The sequence below is a fragment of the Ylistrum balloti genome, unplaced genomic scaffold (assembly GCF_031769215.1).
Source record: "Ylistrum balloti isolate Yb309-2 unplaced genomic scaffold, AGI_CSIRO_Ybal_v1 Utg369560, whole genome shotgun sequence".
Lineage (NCBI taxonomy): Eukaryota > Metazoa > Mollusca > Bivalvia > Pectinida > Pectinidae > Ylistrum > Ylistrum balloti.
The window spans coordinates 698,150-718,385 of record NW_026781861.1 but is presented as its reverse complement, the minus strand read 5'-3'; the positions used below and the strand labels follow the sequence as shown (position 1 = coordinate 718,385).

Sequence of the window (20,236 nt, the reverse complement as noted above, 5' to 3'; positions counted from 1 at the left end):
TATATTCATACACTGACCTCATCACTGTAAATTGTAGCATTTAGTCCCATGCACTACACTTTGGTGTACTAATGACATACAGGCAAATAAAACACAGAATGTAAAAATAACCTCGTTATATTTATGCTCTGTAATGTTACGTTGCAATGTTATCTATGAATGCATGACGTCATTTGGTCATATAAAGTGACGTCACAATAGGCTATAACACATAATATGCAAAAATATGACCTGAGTATGTTCACTGAATGACAAAAGATTAATAAAACAAATCATGTTGTTTATTTTCCCTTTAAAGTATGTTGCAAGTCCTACAGACATTACACTTAAATACCTACTTTGAAATATATGTAATTTGACAACTTAAACTGCACTCTTTGTAAATGTAAAAAAAAACTAAACAAATAATCAATTGGCGATGATAATGTTGTAAATAGATGGAGGTAGTTTCGTTAGTTTCGTCAAGTTAAGTTCAAATACGTGTTAAATGTCATATTTCCACTTTTTTATATGTTTTGCCCTCAATTTGATACCAAGATACATTACATTTTCTAATTGACTCATAATTTACCGTTGTTTGGACTAAAAAGGCCAACTGGCATCTGTAAAGAATTTGAAAAATGTTATAGATAGTTCTGTAAAATTCCTGAGATAAGAATTAGAAACATCGTTAGTTAACGGGAAGGCATCAGACATAACCTGAATGATCTAGTCGCTCTATTTAACAAGCCTGTAAAAAGATGTGTAAACCTTCCGCGTTTTGTCTGCGCGACTGTGATTGACATTTCTATATCACTTCGGATTTGTAAGACACGGGCTGCAAGCGGTCAGCAAATTTTCTGTTATAATATTGCACAATTGGATCTACAATGATCGCCAGTGTTGGGTAAGTTTGTATATTTCTTAAAACTTTCACATAACGTCAGGTACATGTGTGTTAGGGATTCACTGTGGAATCAGTGAGTTGTTTGAGATTGGTTCGAAATCTGTGTGCCCCAAGGATAATACAGGTGAAAGTGGTGGCCTTCCGTTTACTTGATTTGGCCCAAAGTGTAGATATCTGACCATGAGACCTGAATATGTACGTCAGTGACGGTTTCCAACTTTCTTTTATGATCTGTTGTTTACTTAAATTTCATTATTATTGATAACAGCAGAGGTTGGAAGTCAGCATATATTTCACCTGGATCTATCGATCCGAGTTGTATAAACACGAGTTAAGTACATACGTATTAAGTTTATATAAAAGTGTATTACGATACAGCTTGCCGTCATTTTAAATAGGAGGGAGAGATTCGATTGAAAACATTTTTTACATCATCAAAATATTGTCTCCGTTCATGACCACCTATTGATGTCATTGGTAAATGAAATATTGGCAAACGAGCTGGCCTTCAAATATAAGTTGTAGATTCTTTACATCTTACATCAATTAAATTAAGATAAATATAGTATTTCAATATTCATTTTTTTTTTTTTTCATTTTGAATTATTTTTAAACCTGAAGTATCCTTATCTAATAGACGCTTCACACTTATAATATGGAACGGCATGAGACGGGCCTTATGTTCAGTTAAGTGCGATCAGCTACAACATGGAGACATCAGCACAAAATTACTCTGTCACGCGGCAATAAAGACAACAGAACTAACCATAAACAGGTACACATTTTGCCACACGGGTCGACAGGACCTTGCGTCCTATACACATAGATATATTTTTTCTTATTTCTAAAAGCTGGTGATTTCCCAAAGTGATTATCATAATACACGGGTGAACATATCTCATGTTGATGTTGACTGATGTAACTAAAGTAAATTACGGATTATTCTCCCCTTCCCTCTTAGATCTATCCAAATTAATTTTGTTGCGTCTATACAAATTCATTGCTTGTGTATCGTTAACGATACATGATTAGGGAAGTGTGGGTAATTGGTAATCATCCTTGTAAATGGAGGAGGTACATTTCCTTAAATATTCAAGTCCGTTAAAAATCTTCTACTTATTGTCTGTCGACAGACACTTAATTATCTGTCTACTGACACATAATTATCTGTCGGCTGACACATAATTATCTGGCGCCTGACACATAATTATTTGTCGACTGACACATAATTATCTGGCGGTTGACACATAATTATCTGTCGACTGACACATAATTATCTGGCTGTTGACACGTAATTATCAAGCGGTTGACACATACGTATCTGCCGCCTGACACATAATTATCTGGCGGTTGACACATAATTATCTGTCGACTGACACATAATTATCTTGTAGTTGACACATAATTATCTGTCGACTGACACATAATTATCTGTCTACTGACACATAATTATCTGGCGGTTGACACATAATTATCTGTCGACTGACACATAATTATCTGGTGACTGACACATAATTATCTTGTAGTTGACACATAATTATCTGTCGACTGACACATAATTATCTTGTAGTTGACACATAATTATCTGTCGACTGACACATAATTATCTTGTAGTTGACACATAATTATCTGTCGACTGACACATAATTATCTTGTAGTTGACACATAATTATCCGTCTACTGACGCATAATTCTCTGGCGAACGGTATTTAATTATCTGACAGTCGTCAGATAAGTGGCAGCCACCGGGCGATCATGTGGCGGTTGACAGATAACTTATCGTCATAAGTGGCACTAGCAGGTTTCCTTAAGCTTTTCTGTAACTATTCATCAACAAAATTTACACTGCAATTTCAGACGTGATGACAGACTCCCTTCTAAAACATTCAGGTAGAACCTAGACGAGTATTTGTACATATTTACGTAACATGAGTCATACCAATAAGATTACTTCATTGTACCCCTGTAAAACGAGAAATGCTGAATTATGTAATAATCAAAAGGCCGGCTACATTGACAATGATAATCCGACATCCGTGAATAACTCTGATATATCGCTAACCACAACTCTATGATTACTACCGTCACCGTTAAAAACATCCAGGATAAATTTATCATTTCCTGCTTCTATATCATTTGTCTCTTATAATCCTTAGTTTACACAACCCCGCCTATCTTTAGGTGTAATCTCACGAACGATCGCCGGTGTTCAAGATGTGTCACGGACGTTTGTGGGTATTATAGGTGTTGTCTCACGAATGGCACTGAGTGTTAAGGGTGTCGTCTCACAGACGTCTATCAATAAATTCATACTAACAGAGGTACCGGCCTCGTCTGTCAATACACTCATACTAACAGAGGTACCGGCCTCGTCTGTCAATACACTCATAGTAACAGAGGTACCGGCCTCGTCTGTCAATACACTCATACTAACAGAGGTACCGGCCTCGTCTGTCAATACACTCATAGTAACAGAGGTACCGGCCTCGTCTGTCAATACACTCATACTAACAGAGGTACCGGCCTCGTCTGTCAATACACTCATACTAACAGAGGTACCGGCCTCGTCTGTCAATACACTCATACTAACAGAGGTACCGGCCTCGTCTGTCAATACACTCATATTAACAGATTTACCGGCCTCGTCTGTCAATACACTCATACTAACAGAGGTACCGGCCTCGTCTGTCAATACACTCATACTAACAGAGGTACCGGCCTCGTCTGTCAATACACTCATAGTAACAGATGTACCGGCCTCGTCTGTCAATACACTCATACTAACAAAGGTACCGGCCGCGTCTGTCAATACACTCATACTAACAGAGGTCCCGGCCTCGTCTCTATCGCACGTGCGATTCTATCGTTGTTGATTTAGATTTAGAAATGACTAATAAATAAGATTTAAGAGTCTTTTTATTTTCTAAGGATATACAACTAAGTATATTTCGTAATCAAACCATTGATTTATCGGTTGGACACTTGTAGATAAATCAGATACACACTGACTAGTTAGATACACTTGTAGTTTTAAGTGTTTTGTTTACAAAGAGTCACACTTGACCAGCCTTAGTGTACGGACACACATTGTATATACATTATATGTAAACATCTCTTAATGTCTCAGCAATACATCATTTAAAATCTCATAAACGGCTATGTTCAAAATATAAACTTTCTACACATAACATTAAGTATCGATTGATTACAACTCTTTTTGAAACAAAAATTCGATCGCTTTAATTAATTCATAAAAACAAAATTCTTTTCGATATGAAAAGAAAATTTTGGGAAATTAACATTCTTACCTTTGCAATTTTGTTTAATACTTTTTTTTTAATTTATTTATGTAAAATATTTCGCTCCGACCACAGTATCATGTGTTACATGGCCCCCATGCTATGCAGTATATATAAGTTCTTGTTACCAGTTAGCTTCTGATAATGATAATTGTAATAATTCTCGTATCTTTTCTCTAAGTTAAAAGAATTTCTAAACGTAGAATAAACTCTGCGGTAAAATTGCTCGTTGTGATGGTGGTAAAGGTCGTGCTATCTAGGACAGGTCTGTTGATCAGCGATGTGCTAGAATGACCTACGGTCTACACATTAAGTGATCACTTGAGGATATGAAAACTTATGTAACATTTTGTATACAGCACGATAGTTAAACACTCTCATCCTGAAAGGGAATTACACACACACTTGTACTCTGTATCCATTGTAAACGATATTTATTTTGTGAGAAACGAACGATAAGGTCAGGGCGGTGTATTGATACCATGTCTACCCATTCTCGTTGAATGTCGCTTTAATCTTAAACAGTTACATTTCTTGGTTAAATTTCTTACTGAATCGTGTATATCTGGACACATGCCGAATCGCCATCTGTTTAAATAAAATTCGTATCTAGATTTTATCAATTTTTACCCAGGCTAAGCACTAAAATTTAAATGTCCGAGAAACGTCATGTTCTTTTACACTGAATTCAAACGCACAGCTGACGACAAATCAAAATCAAGCTATTCTATGAGTACGATTGACATTAGAACATAAATGTCCAAACAGAACAATGAATGAGAGCGCTGGCTCAATGATAAAACACCACCTATACTCCTATCCACCATTTTAGTATTAATAACAGTAAATATACATCTCCCTGTCCAATCTCCACCACATATCAAGTGTTAATATTTTTGTCTCGGTGTATAAGCCATTATTGTCGCGTATTCATGTAAAATATCCAAGTACCATGTAAAACTAGTTTCGCGTGCCATTATTCCACTTAAAAGGCTAAAGAGACAGTAGTTATCTCGTGCCATGTAACAAATACCGGCGTGTGTTGGCTAGTTGTATTTAACTCCTTTGACCCGGATGATCTGGTTCAGTCAGACGTTTTTTACAGTCCATTTTTTTTAAAAAAGATATATCATATTAAAATATCTGTAAACATGCAGTTTTCACATCAGTAAACAACAAAAAATGAGAATTATTTCATATACATTTGTAGTTACATATCGAAAGCATTTTGATAAATTGACGGTCCTTAAAAACGATCATTATTCCTTCATTGGACGCTGTAAGCACTGAAGGACAAACGAGGAAAATGCATAACAGCTGTATTTTCATTGTATTTCGTGAGACATTTAAGATATTTACATTTCCTTTCACATATTACTTGGGGTTTCTAGTTTATACACAATTTCACACACACACACACACACACACACACACACACACACACACACACACACACACAAAAAAAAAAAAAATTAAAAATACTCAATAGCGGATTCATATGTATTTTTACAGGCTTCCTACGTGTCTGAATGGACGTTTATCAAAGTGTTAGCATCGATTTTGTTGGTAAGGTCAAAAAGATGATAGAGACCGGAAATGCAAATGTTTGAATATAAACGACATTACGATGAAATATGTAGGTTGATTTCTGTACACTGAGTGCAGCGCATCGTGTACTTAACGGCACTTATTGATTTTAGTCTAATCACGTGACGTTGTAATTTGCACGATTCTCATTTCTTTAACAACATACTTGGTGTTTAACATTCATGACTCACCTGATTAAGCAGCTGAGTAACAATTCCGACTCTAGTGTCCCTTTTCATTAAGATAACATTTTACCGTATTAAACCGCTTGTACGGAGTTCCAATTGCACACTACATGCACTTCCCTCTTTCTCAATCACACAGGTTATATACCAATTAAGAACGATTATGCAATTTGTTTCAGTCTCAATTTAACACACTTAATAAATTATCTTCAAAATTGGAGGCAGAGCCTGATTAAGGACACACGTAATTCACGTACACGTTGCGTGCGATGGAGATTGTTCATGTCTGTAGCAAATATTTCTGCAATATCGTCAACACTGTGGTGACGCATTCAACTCATTGTTCTTCATTTAATTTCGGTCTAAGATCAAGGGGAAAGAAATCAGAACCATACACATCGCACGTGATTACGTATTTATAGAGAGAGTGAGGAAGGGAGGGATTGAGAGAGAGCGAGCGGAGAGAGGGAGAGAGAGTAGGAGAGATAGAGGAGGGAAGGGAGGAAGGAAGGGAGGGGGGAGGGAGGAAGGGAGAGAGAGAGACTCATCTCTGACAGTTGTTTTTTCGGGCTATATAATTGAGGGTGTGACGAAGGAATATACGGGGCATTTGTATAAAAAAATGATGGAATACAAAACATCATCTATGCAGAGAAATGTAAACACATCGTATATGACCTGAAAAAAATTAACTGAATTCAAAATCCAACACTCAACTACGTAGATAGCTGTTTATTTGGGTTCTGTTAAGACGTTGGAAAGAGAGAGACCAACAGACAGAAAGAACAACATCATTCCGATGTTTGTAATGTGTTTTTTTATATATAACGAATCGATATTTTTAAAGGGATTGGAGCTTTTATTCAGTGTACTTTGTTTGGCAGAATTCCACATATGGAAAGGATATGGTGTTAAAAGTTGATAAAGACTAACCGGAAATTGATTATAATTTGTAGGTTGTGTGGGATATTTTTCCTATCAGCAATTCCTTCAGTACTAACCGAAAACATTGCTTTGATCATCATTGATGTCCAGAATTGTTTCCTTCCGGGGGGAAGTCTTGCTGTAGAAAACGGACAGGAAGTAATCCCGGTCATAAACACCCTCCGAACTGACTACGAAGACACGTTCCGATTGGTTGTTTTATCACAGGACTGGCATTGTTCTGATCACATTTCTTTCGCCTCCCAACATACTGGATTCAACGCCTACCAGGAAGTGACATTATTGTACTCAGAAAACGGTAAGACGTCTTTAGTCAGGTAAGAAATATGAATTATAACAAATCCATGTGAAGCAAGCGTAGTACTATCAGGTATTTTATTGCAGTAAACAAACGTGACAAAATGATTTGCGAGAATATTTATCTAGACGAAAAAAAGAACCCTTATTTCGTTATAAATAATGTATTTATTGTGTTCCTAACTTGTTAATGATATTTTTTTTATTAGTTTATTCTTCAGACAATCTCGTAAAGTTTTTCTGGAAAATACTTATCTCTTAATCTCGGTCAACGGGACTCTTCTTGTCTGCACATGCTGTGCCAATAATTATGTCGTCATCAAGCGGCTAGGTGAATGAGACTTTTTGTTTGTTTGTTCACCTTGTTGTTATCCGCTGTTGGCGCAAAGCTTTATTGAGCCATACACTGCTGTGTCAAAACTGTGTCGCCATTCAATTAAAAAAAAAATTGTTTACCCATGGAACCGCTCGAGGTAAGCTCGCTTTGATAGAACTATACGTTCCTGCTTCCGTCTACAGATACCACAATAAAAACCAAAAAAGACTCCTCTCAATGTCGATGGTTACTGCTTCTCAAGACAGGTCTAAGAGATCTGCAAATTTGCTATAAATAATCATTTATTCAACAAAAAACAGGTCCACATAATCATAATCCAAACTTATCCCCAATCAAACTAGGACAAAATGTAAACAAAAGAAAGATTTAAGGGGAGATTCCTGGAAATGTACAAGGAGAATAAGACCAGGTGTTCCGGAAGAGTAGGAGCCTTCGACTTGATCGACGACAATCGTCATTTAAATGTTAAGGGGGATATTTGAACGAGTTTACGTCTTTGTGTTAGTTGTCATTTGATTTGAGGTGAACTAGGACACACGATGTTATCAATAACTATATCTCTTCCCAATTTGACAAACAGGCTCGGGCACAACTGTGTAAATATGTTCTTGTATTCAATTTAATTCAGAGCTAGGTTATTAACTAGAATTATGCACAGATAATGTCTTCAGCAAGCCAGACCTAAATAACACCATGAGGGTCGATAGCAGGATAGTGAATAAAACCTTATATCAAGTTCCAGGTTTTTATGGTATCTATAAGTGTCCTATTTTTAGAGTGTCAACGTAAACTTAGTGGTATTTCAATCACTCACCAATAACGTACTGTCTTCACGTAGAGGTTTTATATAAAAACATTCAGATATCTATTTAAGTATACATGTATATATAATAAGTTTTGTCATCTTAATTAGTGTAACGATCAGGTAAAGGAAAATACGAGTTCCTGAAACAAAATTTATCAAAGTGAACATGATTTTGTAATAGCATAGATAACTATCCTTTAACAGAAGTCATTTCTGAGTATTTTAGTATTTCTGATTGTGTGTTTCGTGTTTATTTGTTGTACCTATGTATTGTTTTAAATTAGTATCGAACAGAATTCCTTTTCCAAACACAGAAAAACGTTGGAATGCAAGATGATTGTGCTAGACTCTACCACGAAACAACGGCGACATTTATTTCAGTTTCGCGTGGAAATGTAAAATACTGTTTTGACGTTTAGGTTTTCAGTGTGAGGTCGTCCGATCATGGGTATGCCCACAAAAATTTATTTAGAGTGCGCCCTTCGAAACGGCAATATTTTGATATTCTGAAAATAATTATATGATAAATTCCTAAAGTATTCGGGATTAGTTTAGAATTTGACAGTCATTTCAAAAGATTTATTTTCTTCAGTCGCCTCCGAAGTTTCAACACTTAAGGTCAAAAGCATCACTAAAGAGTCCTGCTTGAACTGAACAACTGTATGGTGTCGTTTAATGCACTGATCGTTATCTGTCTGTTTAAATTCTAAATCTGGTACAGGAAGGTGTTGTCATTTTTTAAGAGTCATTAGGTTTAAATGCGAAATTTTCATACCTTACCTGTACTTCAGTACCCCTGTCAACAGAGTTAGAGAAATGAACTTTAACGGTCGTACAGTAAATCACTAATATCTAATGTGGAATTTATCAATCGCGAATTCAAATCTTTCGCGATTATTTGTACGAAAATAACTCTGGAAGACGTCCATGATGAGTTTGTTACCAATATCCGAATCCTGAAGAGTGCATACCGCTGCTAACTTGTAGCTCATCACTGACAAATTTAAAATCAGTACTATACCATCGTTCGCGAAATCATGTATTCGCGATTATGTCTGAAGATAGAAGTTCGCGAATATTTTCAGTAATCTACAGTAACTGTGTATTCGCGATTATGTCTGAAGAGAGAAGTTCGCGAAATAAAGTATTCGCGAAATGTCGGTAATCTACAGTAACTGTAGGATGCTTTACTATCATTGAGTGATCCAAGTATCTACCATACATGTAGCTTACCTTACATAACGATGTCTTTACAACACTATGACGTCAATATATATTAGACATGATACTGTATAAGACTCACGAGAGGGAAAGACTTGAAAAGGTTCAGAACTATTGTACCCTTTTCATAGTCACCAATATGTATTAGTTTACAGGTTTATAGGTGAATTTAAGGATGACGGACAGTATTAGGGAAAACAGGCCAGAGTGACATTCCGATTCCAATTTTTCAGGCGATGTTCCTGTTATTTTCTATTTTCTTGCGTGCATTATTGAAATTTCTTATCTCTGTGTAATTAAAATCGTCTCTGTTCTTATCCTAAGCATCGTAAAATGAAGAGAGCATCAATTTATTTCAAAGGTCTTATTTTGAGAGCATGACATTTTAACAGACTTTTTGTATGAGTGTTTTTTTTTTCTTTCTTTCTTTTTCTTTCTCGGAACTGGTGACATATCATAACTCAGTGATTATCAAATAGTTTTTACAATTTACTATAATTATGTTTCATGGAAGTGGTCCACGATTGAAAAAGTACGAGATAAGTTACAACGCTGTAATTATGATTCGTACTAACATAGGTCAATATTTGGGAATGTCATCCTTTCCATTTACATAAATGTATTAATAACTTTAGATATATGCCTTATTCGTGTGCAAAATTATCATTCAACCAACGTTGGGTTTAGTAAAGCTGTTCATCCATATGTCTACTACAGCATTACTTTTCTTACGAAATATTTACCTCATGTTATTAATAACTTTCTGAAAAAAATGTTTGTATTTCAGGTACCCTGTGCGAGCCGGTCAGCGCATGTCAATCCGTCGCGTACAATGTCATGTTTGTATTTCAGGTACCCTGTGCGAGCCGGTCAGCGCATGTCAATCCGTCGCGTACAACGTTACACAGATGCTATGGCCCGATCATTGCGTCATTAATTCTACTTCCGCCGAATTCGACGACAGACTCATACAGAAAGATAGTGACGTCATCATCAGAAAAGGCTACAATTGTAAGGTAGCCGTTCATATATAATTCTTTTTGGCGACAGGAGAAGATATCTACTTCAGGCTAGGTAGTTATGTCATTTCGAAAGCGAGGCAAATATGTTTCCGATAAAGAGTTTTCTCCGATTTGGTGGTTATTGCAGAACTATAACAAATCTGCTATCTTAGCTGTAATACGTGTCCAAGAAAAACCGAATGGCGGGAATTTGCACATTAAGGTAAATTTGTCTGTAGCATAATTGCTTGTTGGACATGATATCTCCCAAATCAACATCTATTGACACTGCTGATGTTTTATTTACAGCTGTTATTTCCATCTGACGTCGACAGTTTCTAGCTTATCTGGTCCGAAGGGCCAAGTGAGCTTATGCCGTGGCACAGCGTCCGTCGTTCGTCAGTCTTTTGATGTTTGGATGTATGTTCCTAGTACGAAGCCTGACAAACCTGGCAAAAAGAAATGACCTTGACGTATATTCAATATCACTGGGGTCAGATTTGTTAAAATCTTTGAAAAGCTTCTTCTCTTGATTTAAAAGGCATAGAGGCACGATATTTGGCTGGTATGATCCTAGGATAAAGCTCGACAAGTTCGGAAAAATAAATGACCTTGACCTATTTTCAAGGTCACAAAGGTCAAATTTCTTAAAACATTTAAATGACTTCTCATGAACTAAAACGCCTAGAGGCATGATATTTGGCTGGTATATATACCAGGTATGCACTGCAGTCCCATTTGGCCTCTTGTTTAAGTCTCGTGTTAACCTATACTGATCTCCATTGTCCAGCGTTGTGCGTCGTGCGTCTGAAAGTTTTAACATTTTCGACTTCTTCTGGAAAACCCCTTAACCGATTTCAATGAAATTTTACAAAAAGCTGAAATTGCAAATTATATAGTTCTCAACCCTAGGGTGGGGCCAGAATGGGTCAAATTGACCGAAATTTCAAACAATTTCTTTTCAAATCCCAATTACAGTAGAATCAAGTACTCTTTCTGGATGGTAGTGTCTTACAGTGCTTTATGAAAATTGTAAATTTGATGACTCCAGGGTTTCACATTTCCCTCAGGGGAGGGGTGAATTTTACCATAGTTTATATAGGAAAATCACATTTTTGAACATCGTTTCTTTTCTATTGGAAATAGTTCAAACCTGTTTAGAATTATTAGTTTAAGATTACAATTTATTGAGATGCACATATTGACCTCGGCTGACATACAAGGGCTGTTTGATGGAGCCAAAATGGGGCAAACTGACTGAAATTTCAAAAACACTTCTTCTCAAATCCCAGTTATGATAGTTCCAAATACTCTTCATGGATGGAAGTGTCTTATGGCGCTTTATAAAATTTCAAAACCCCAGGATCTCACACCTTCCCTTAGAGAGGGGGTAAAATTTACCTTTTTTATATGGGGAAATTTTATTTTTGAGCATAATTTTTTATTTTCTTTCAGAAATAGTTCAGACTTGGATATAATTTTTAGCTCACCTGGCCTGAAGGGCCAAGTGAGCTGTAGGGATACCGTGATGTCTGTCGTCCGTCAGCTTTTATTATATATTACAATTATTCACGAACAAATCCAACAGATTTTAATCAAATATGTTCTGCAGCAGTCTTGGGGAAAGCGGAAACAATTCTGTATAATTGGTGAGTATGCCCCCGCCGTCGGAGCCTGAAGGATGGGGCCCAAGAGGGAAAATCTATCAATGTCTTTAAAATCTATCTTGTTATTTAGGAATTGCAGGATGTTGTTCAAATTTGGTCTGAAGAATGACTGGGTGAAGGAACATCAGTTTTGAACAAATAGTGGGTCTCGGCGCCCTGGGGCTAAATGGGCGGGACCAAGAAGAAAAATCTATCAATTTCCTTAAAAGCTCCTTCTTTGTATCTTATTCTTCACTAATCGTAGGACATTCTCCAAAATGGGCTTGAATAAAGGGAAATCAGTTTTGCATAAAGGGTTGATCTCTGCCGCTTGGACCAGAGGGGTGGGGCCCAATAGGGAAAATCTATCGATTTCTTTAAAATCTCTTTTATTCGTTAGGAATTTTTAGGATATTGTCCAAAATTGGTTTGAAACATGCTTCGGGGAAGTGAAATAAGTTTTTTTATATATAAGGCGCGGGTTTCGGCCCACTGGGGCCAGACTGGCAGGGCCCAACAGGGAAAATCAAATCCCCAAGTAGATTTAATTCATTTTCATATCATTGCTTTGCACCATCAACCATTCATTTGGATCTTTGGTTCTTTGAAACAGCTGTGATCCCCACTGAATAACTAAAGCATTGCTGAGCATCCGGAGATAAACATGATCATAACTAGTAATTTGTCCTGGGGTCTGGTCCCACCCCAGAACAGATTACATCTTTGGAGCCATTGAAATTAAAAAAAGAAATCCCATAACTTCATAGAATTTCTGAACATCAAGAGATTAACATTTGATCTCTGTCCTCATCCCAAGGGAATTTAAAGTTTTATCAGTGGGATGAGGCTGATCAAGGGAAGTGTTTTCCTTCTCAACACAAGTAAATGTTTTGCATTATTGACTAAACTATACATGTGAGCAATACAGGCCTTTTAGGCCTTTTGTCTTTTAGTGTAAGTTGTCAGTTTGATGAGATGCACATATTGACCTTGACTGACCTCCAGGGGACGATGGACGGGGCCAAAAATTGGTCAAATGTACTGAAATTTCAAAGATGTTCTACTGTTCCTGGATGGAAGATTTTATATAGGAAAATTCAAATCTTTAGTTTAATTTCTTTTTATTCAAACTTGGTTAAAAGCCTTAGCATGGGACAGTGTTAATGTATATACAATTTACATTTGCATTATGTGTACATTATAATCATATTACCTTTTTAACAAAATCATTTTAAGATTTTTAATCATTTCATTGTAACAAGAAGCAATGCGACTCAGGTGACCGTTAAGGCCTTTGTGCCTCTTCTTGTATTGTTTTGTCTTAACCTCTCGGTTTTTGTCTTAACCTCTCGGTTTTTGTCTTAACCTCTCGGTTGACAGTTGTCGGTCGAGAATATGTAACATCGAAATGAGATGACATTATCGAAAAAAAAAAATAAGTAACGTTCCTGACATTTCGCTATCTCAAACGTTTGTGTGTAGTGGCCCACTGAGTTAAGATCAATATATGGTATGAAAGCATGCAAAGCTATTGTGTCGCAAATGATATTATTGATACGAATATGAATTACTATTTTGTCTTACATAAAAGATAATATAATGCATCCTGACTCTTTTCCAGGTCGATTCCTACTCGGCATTCTTTGACAATGGTCAATTCAGCCAAACGGGTCTGAATCAAATCTTACAGGATGCCAACATCTCAACAGTGTTTGTAACGGGTCTGGCGTTAGACTATTGTGTGTATTACACATCTTCTGATTCCAAGCGTTTAGGTGAGTGTGACATCGACCAGTTACTATACAGTAGGCTGTCTTTATCAAACCTTCGATATCCCAACCGTTCGCCATCGTTGCGGGAACGATCTTCCCGCGACATCGTTCGGGCGGGATCGCAGAATGTAGTTAATCCTTTCCGCACGGACGACGCCTCTCGCTTTCACGCGTTTTGAGTAAAAAAATCTCATTAACTGTACTATATATGGATATTGTTGCAGTGATCATGCATTACGATATATTTATCTTTTATCAATTTGTTAGAGTTTTTTTCTATTTAATAGAGGAATCACAGCAGCTATCCTCGGGTTTAGTAGGTGTATATTATATTATATTCAGGTGATGTTTACCTTTAACGTCAACAACGTTAAATCGCCTTTATTAAAAGATCAAACATAAATTATATTATAATTAATGCGAAATAAGTGTTGCTAACTTGCATTGATCACTCCTGCTTGCCCGGATGTAACCGTTTGCAAGGTGTCTTGCTGTGAAGGAAACCGGAAAACCCAGGGGAGCCCACGTGGTCGGGCAGGTGACCCCATACCATACAAAAAACGAAATAATCAAATCTACCACAACTCAAACTACATACTTATTATGTCATTTCTATATTCCATATCCATTTCAGTATGCGAAGTGGTCCATGATATTTTTGTCACTATTTCATGTGTACATATACACGGAATATGTACTGTTCAAAGTAAAACTATCATATTTCGCCAACGGAGCTAATTTGTTTTTTTCTGCGTCGCTGAAAAGTTCAAGTTTTATATGAGATAGCGTTCCACATATTGACCGTCTCGACTCTGATATCACGAGTTTAAAGGAACATGTTCAGTGGTCTGACGTTTTTCTTCGTTCATTATGGTGTTAGGCTGAAGGCTTCTCAGTTCTGTTATGTAAGAGGACATTCCTTGTTGTGTTTTGACCTTGAAGGTATTTGCGTTCCCTTGTATTATGTAGGTCAATGTAAAAAGTTCACTAACCGCTCAAGGTACATGTATTGTGAAGAGGTAGGAATGAGGACAACGACCGACCGAATTTTTTACAAATTGTATTGCGTTACAAGAGTTTCAGGAGGGATCTTGTTGCCCAAAATACAATGAGTTTATTCTATATGTCCTACAAAATCGTCTTTTCAGTTTTTTTGCCATGTATTAACTATGGATTTCATAAGATATGAAAGTTCCGCTAAAGAAACAGCGATACTGATTTCTCAATTTTTTTCAAATCCAAGATGGGCCACTCATTTTATTTTTCCTGACTTAAAATTAAACGGATATATCTAGGGAGTACAAACAACGTGATTATGAAATTTGGCAAAGATTACATCAAGTGATTAAAATCTAACGATAACAAACTTTTCAAATTCAATTTCCAAGATGGCCGTCTATTACCCTTATTTTTCTTTTCTGACCAACCCTCAAATCAAAACGAACACAACTAGAAACGGGAAGACGTTTATATATGAAAGTTGAGAAAGATGCAGTCAGTACTTCCCATGAAAGAGCGATAACACGCTTTTATAGTAACGATCTGTGATGGCAGCCTCTCAGCCATTTTGTTTTTCTGACCGGTTCTAAACCAAAAGGTTGTAATAAAATAAATTTGTATTGTATTCAATTTCTTTTTGAAATTGCAAAGATCACGTAAGTAATATCTGAGGCATCGCCCATTTGTAATCATCCGTTTACATAATTTCTTAATAAAAAAAAAAACATTGCATCTTGATACCTTAACATAATGTAATTCGGTGTCCCAATTTAACCCCAGGAATGCTAGTCACGCTAATATCAATTTCAGTATAATTACAACTTGCACGAACGGTGTAACGTCTAGACTTACTAAATGTTTGAGTTACAACTGTTCTCACGTGATGAACACTTAAACAATTTTGGAACGATTGAAATGTATTTTGGCAACACGTTTGATTTCAAATCATCGGAAGCCGGCCAAAATACCATTCTTTTACAAAGAGAAGCATTTTTTTATTGATTTAATGCAGCCCTTTCACAGTTTTTATCGTTGTATGAATCAGCAATATCTATACGTTGAAAACTATCTGTTAATATTCTCGTCTCAGAAGTTACCAAATAATAAAAACAAATAAATGTCACAGCCGACAGGATTTCAATAGAGAATGAATTGTCGGGCAGGGGAGGAAACAAATTTTACGATATTACAACTATATCATGATTTCATGTAAGTACAAAATCTGTGATATTCTATCAATGAATAGTTGCAAAACCTTTGTTTTTATTTGGTATATTAAACCTCCGCTTTGTTTGATGTAGTAAACCTTTGTTTCATTCTTTGTGAACGTTTTGTATATTCAGCCTCCTCTATTGGTTTCATATATTCACCCTCCACGTTTGTTTGGTACATTCAGCCTCCGCTATTGGTTTCATATATTCACCCTTCGCGTTTGTTTGGTATATTCAGCCTCCGCTATTGCTTATATATATCTTCACCCTCCACGTTTGTTTGTTGCGCTCAGCCTCCGCTATTGGTTTCATATATTCACCCTCCACGTTTGTTTGATTATTCAAATTCCCCATTTACTTGGTATAGTCAACCTTCACTTTCGATTGATATATTCGATCCCCACGTTTGATGGGTATATTCTACCTCCGCTTTTGTTTGGATATTAAACATCCTCGTTTGTTTGGATATTAAACATCCACATTTGTTTGATATGTTCAATCTTTGTGTTTGTTTGTTATGTTCAACCTCCGCCTTTGTTTGTATATTAAACATCCTCGTTTGTATGAATATTAAACATCCTCGTTTGTTTGGATATTAAACATCCTCGTTTGTTTGAATATTAAACATCCTCGTTTGTTTGATATATTCAACCTCCGCTTTTGTCTTTGTAGATTTGTATATGTATAAGCATATTTGTTGATTCTCTGTCAGGTTACAAGACGTATCTGGTTGAGGACGCCAGCCGTGGAGTAGCCAGTGATACGTCTGAGGCAGCAATGGCCGACATGAAATCTAAAGGTAGGTATAGAGGCTGGTACAGATATAATTTTAAGATTTTAATACAGTGTAGAACAAAACAATAAAAATTACGGATTATTGCAGCTATTGTGTCTATCTATGACTTGTCAGTGATGTTCAATGCCTATTTTGTGGCACAGCAAATCTATTGTCGGAAATAAATGTTGAGATATATAGAATTTGGGAACGTACAGAAAGACGTCTAATTCGGGTTCTATTCCGAATAAATGTTTCCCTGTTTCATTGTGCAGTACTTGGTCGTTTAGACTTGACAGCTGTTCTAGATAACATTTTGTCGTTTTGTCTTTCCTTTTATTATACTTTCTCCCTTTATAGGAACAATGATAAGAAAAGGTTTATCAATGCAGTCTTCTAAAATCGTATGCATTAAAATCTCCGTCAAAACATCAGCTTACTGTTGAATTTTAATTTTATTCTTTGTAGGCATCAACATAATACAGAGTAAAGAAGTGGGCGCCATTTTGGAGTCTTTCATCAATAGTGCCTTTTCCATCCGGAGTTCATTTGGGACAGTTGTATCTGTTGCCATGGCAATACATTTCCTCCAAGCGTTCATAAGCCATTCTATCTTACAATGAAAGTTTAGGTTAAATATCTTGCATGTTATTTCCAGCACAAAACATGACCTGTTGTCGATTATAAATTATGATATTGCCGTGTTCAATTTTAGAGAATCTGAAGTATGCCTATTTCAACATTCATGAGCTGGAAGCAATCAAGCTATCCTTGTCAATTCAATTCTGGATACGGAAGTCACGTGTAGCAAATGTTACAACACTTAGACATCGATAAATGATCACGTGATAATTCAAACTCAGACGATCAGCTGATTTGTATTCACGGACTACGGTTGTTTGCGATATGTTTGCAATGACCCATTCAAATCACGTGAATCAGTCACGGATAAAATTCAAATGAAATCCTTTAAATGAATGAGAAATAACACAATACATGTGCATTACGATTAAGATAATCATTTCATACGACGCCATCTTTAAAGTAACTTTATTCTTTCATCGCCCGAACAATTTATGTGTCACTGACATTATATGTTTTCTCTACATCCCCGCCACGGTTATCTCCCTTCACACGGTCATTATGTCAGCATTATTGCTATTATTAACTTACATCGTCCGTATATATCAATCTGTCCACGTGTCAGTCACTCGAGTCACGTGTGTACGAATATCATTGCCATATTGCGTTAAATACTGCCGTTGTATGAAGTATGAATGTGTAACTTGGTGACTGTTTTCGTGGTATGAAATTACATAACATTTCAAATATTGCTTAAAATACTTTTGTATCAATGATTGATGTTGTCTTTGGATTTGTTTAAATTTCTTTAATTCAACCTTTCTTAGCTGCGTTAATGGATTTATGGATACAGACAGACATGTTGTCGGTAATTTCTAACGATTCAGAGAGTTAATAAACCTTGTCCTTCGACTTCTCATTACTATCTAATGTCGCTAAGCTACCAATGGTGTGAATAGTAAGCTGATAACATTGCTGTGTGTATGAAGTGACATATGTAATCAGTTCCTTGTTTTGTAGATTCTAACTGGTCATTAGAAATATCGGGAAACAATATTGTTATATACTTTGATCCGATTTTGATTATCAGTAAAATATGAACATGCAGTTAATGAAATAGCTAATAGTGAATAATTGATGAAAACTATCTGTAGATATTATATACTGCTTGAAATTCTGGTAATGAGGATTGTTTGGAAGGTCAAAAATTGGCTAAATCTGGGTATTTCATCACACTTATTTTACAGGTCGCTCGCAAAACATATGTTACTTTTCAATTGTACAAAATTAATGCCATCCTCACGCTATGATTAACCAATAAAAAAAATTCTATTGCCGATAAAATCTAACGAAATGTTGGTGTACAAGATATTGTAACATTTCAATGCATATATTCGAAAGAGCTGATATAGGACACGCCTGTAAAAACGGAATCATACAAAGAATTGAAATAACCCGATGTATTCTGTGTAAATGTAACAAAATATTGATAAATCCACGTCCCCTACTAGCTAGTATTGGTTTTTTTGTAAGTCGATGTTACTTTTGCACACGAAGGAAATGGTTTTTCAAACGACCTGTTAATTTGTATGAATCGAAAATTTCTTTGATTGTCTCAGACTCACTCTTTTCGAGCGTGCTGTATTGTTTTAAACATGCGTTCACAACACTTTTCTCTCAAGAGAATAGACTCCTGATGATGTAACAATTAACACATAACATTTTATCAGAGCTATACAAACATGAGAGATCCAACACGGGATCACAATCATAATTCAAACTGGAATTCAGTTAAACTAGATCTAAGAACGGTTTGCACAGAGATTCCTGAAAAGCACAAGGTGAACAAAGAACATGTGTTTCGGAAGAATAAGCGTCTTTAGCCTCAGCAATGAGACCCTCCATGTATATCTAGGTAAATCCGAGTAGGATTTCGCAACTGAGAACAAGGTATACATCAAAGGAACCAACAGGCAAATCAATGGACGCCAAACATGTCTAGTTTCACACAATGCATATATCTAATATATCTATGCAAACTATTGGACACACATCGTGTTTTAATCCACAAAATTGCAATTCACCAACACAATGACTCAAAGTAATCAAATTTATTCAATCACTTTTTATATCAAGTATAAAGATTGTCACATGTATTCTAGCTTTGTAGTACAAAACAATAAATGTCTGATCAAATTTATTTGATTGTTGTTCATATCAGGTATAAAAGTATATAAATATATTCCATCTTTTACTACAAAAACAATGAGTGATTAGATTAAATATTTATCTGGTGTAAAAATATATTAAATGTATTTAATCTCCTTAACTACACATTCAACACAATGGAGTTATACAAATCAATGACAATCACACATATCTTGAAATATCTGAACAATAGCTTTAAGTTATGATTAAACATGCAAATACGATTGTTAAAACACGAGTGAGATATCAATATAACTTAACACACCTACTATTACCAGAATTAAATTAATTCTGAGTCAGTCATAACTAGATTTATTTTCCTGAAATAAATGGACAAGTGTTTTTAATTAAAGAAAATATTTTGAGAATTATGGAGGATCATTATGCATGTTCAAGAAAAATGTAAAAAGTTGAAAGATCAAAACGATAATAACAACATTGATAATGGCATGTTAGAAAATGGACCGTTATGAATTAAAT

The 20,236-nt window shown here is 35.8% G+C and overlaps 1 protein-coding gene across 1 annotated transcript; it reads left to right on the top strand.

The window, feature by feature from the left end:
* The first annotated feature begins 848 nt into the window (after positions 1–848).
* On the top strand, positions 849–18,631 carry LOC132543946 (nicotinamidase-like). The gene is made up of 6 exons (XM_060207540.1): positions 849–886; positions 6,914–7,200; positions 10,415–10,578; positions 13,831–13,984; positions 16,904–16,990; positions 17,435–18,631. Exons 1-6 carry the CDS (start codon positions 870–872, stop codon positions 17,587–17,589), a joined length of 864 nt encoding a protein of 287 aa, XP_060063523.1. The 5' UTR covers positions 849–869; the 3' UTR covers positions 17,590–18,631.
* Positions 18,632–20,236: the final 1,605 nt, after the last annotated feature.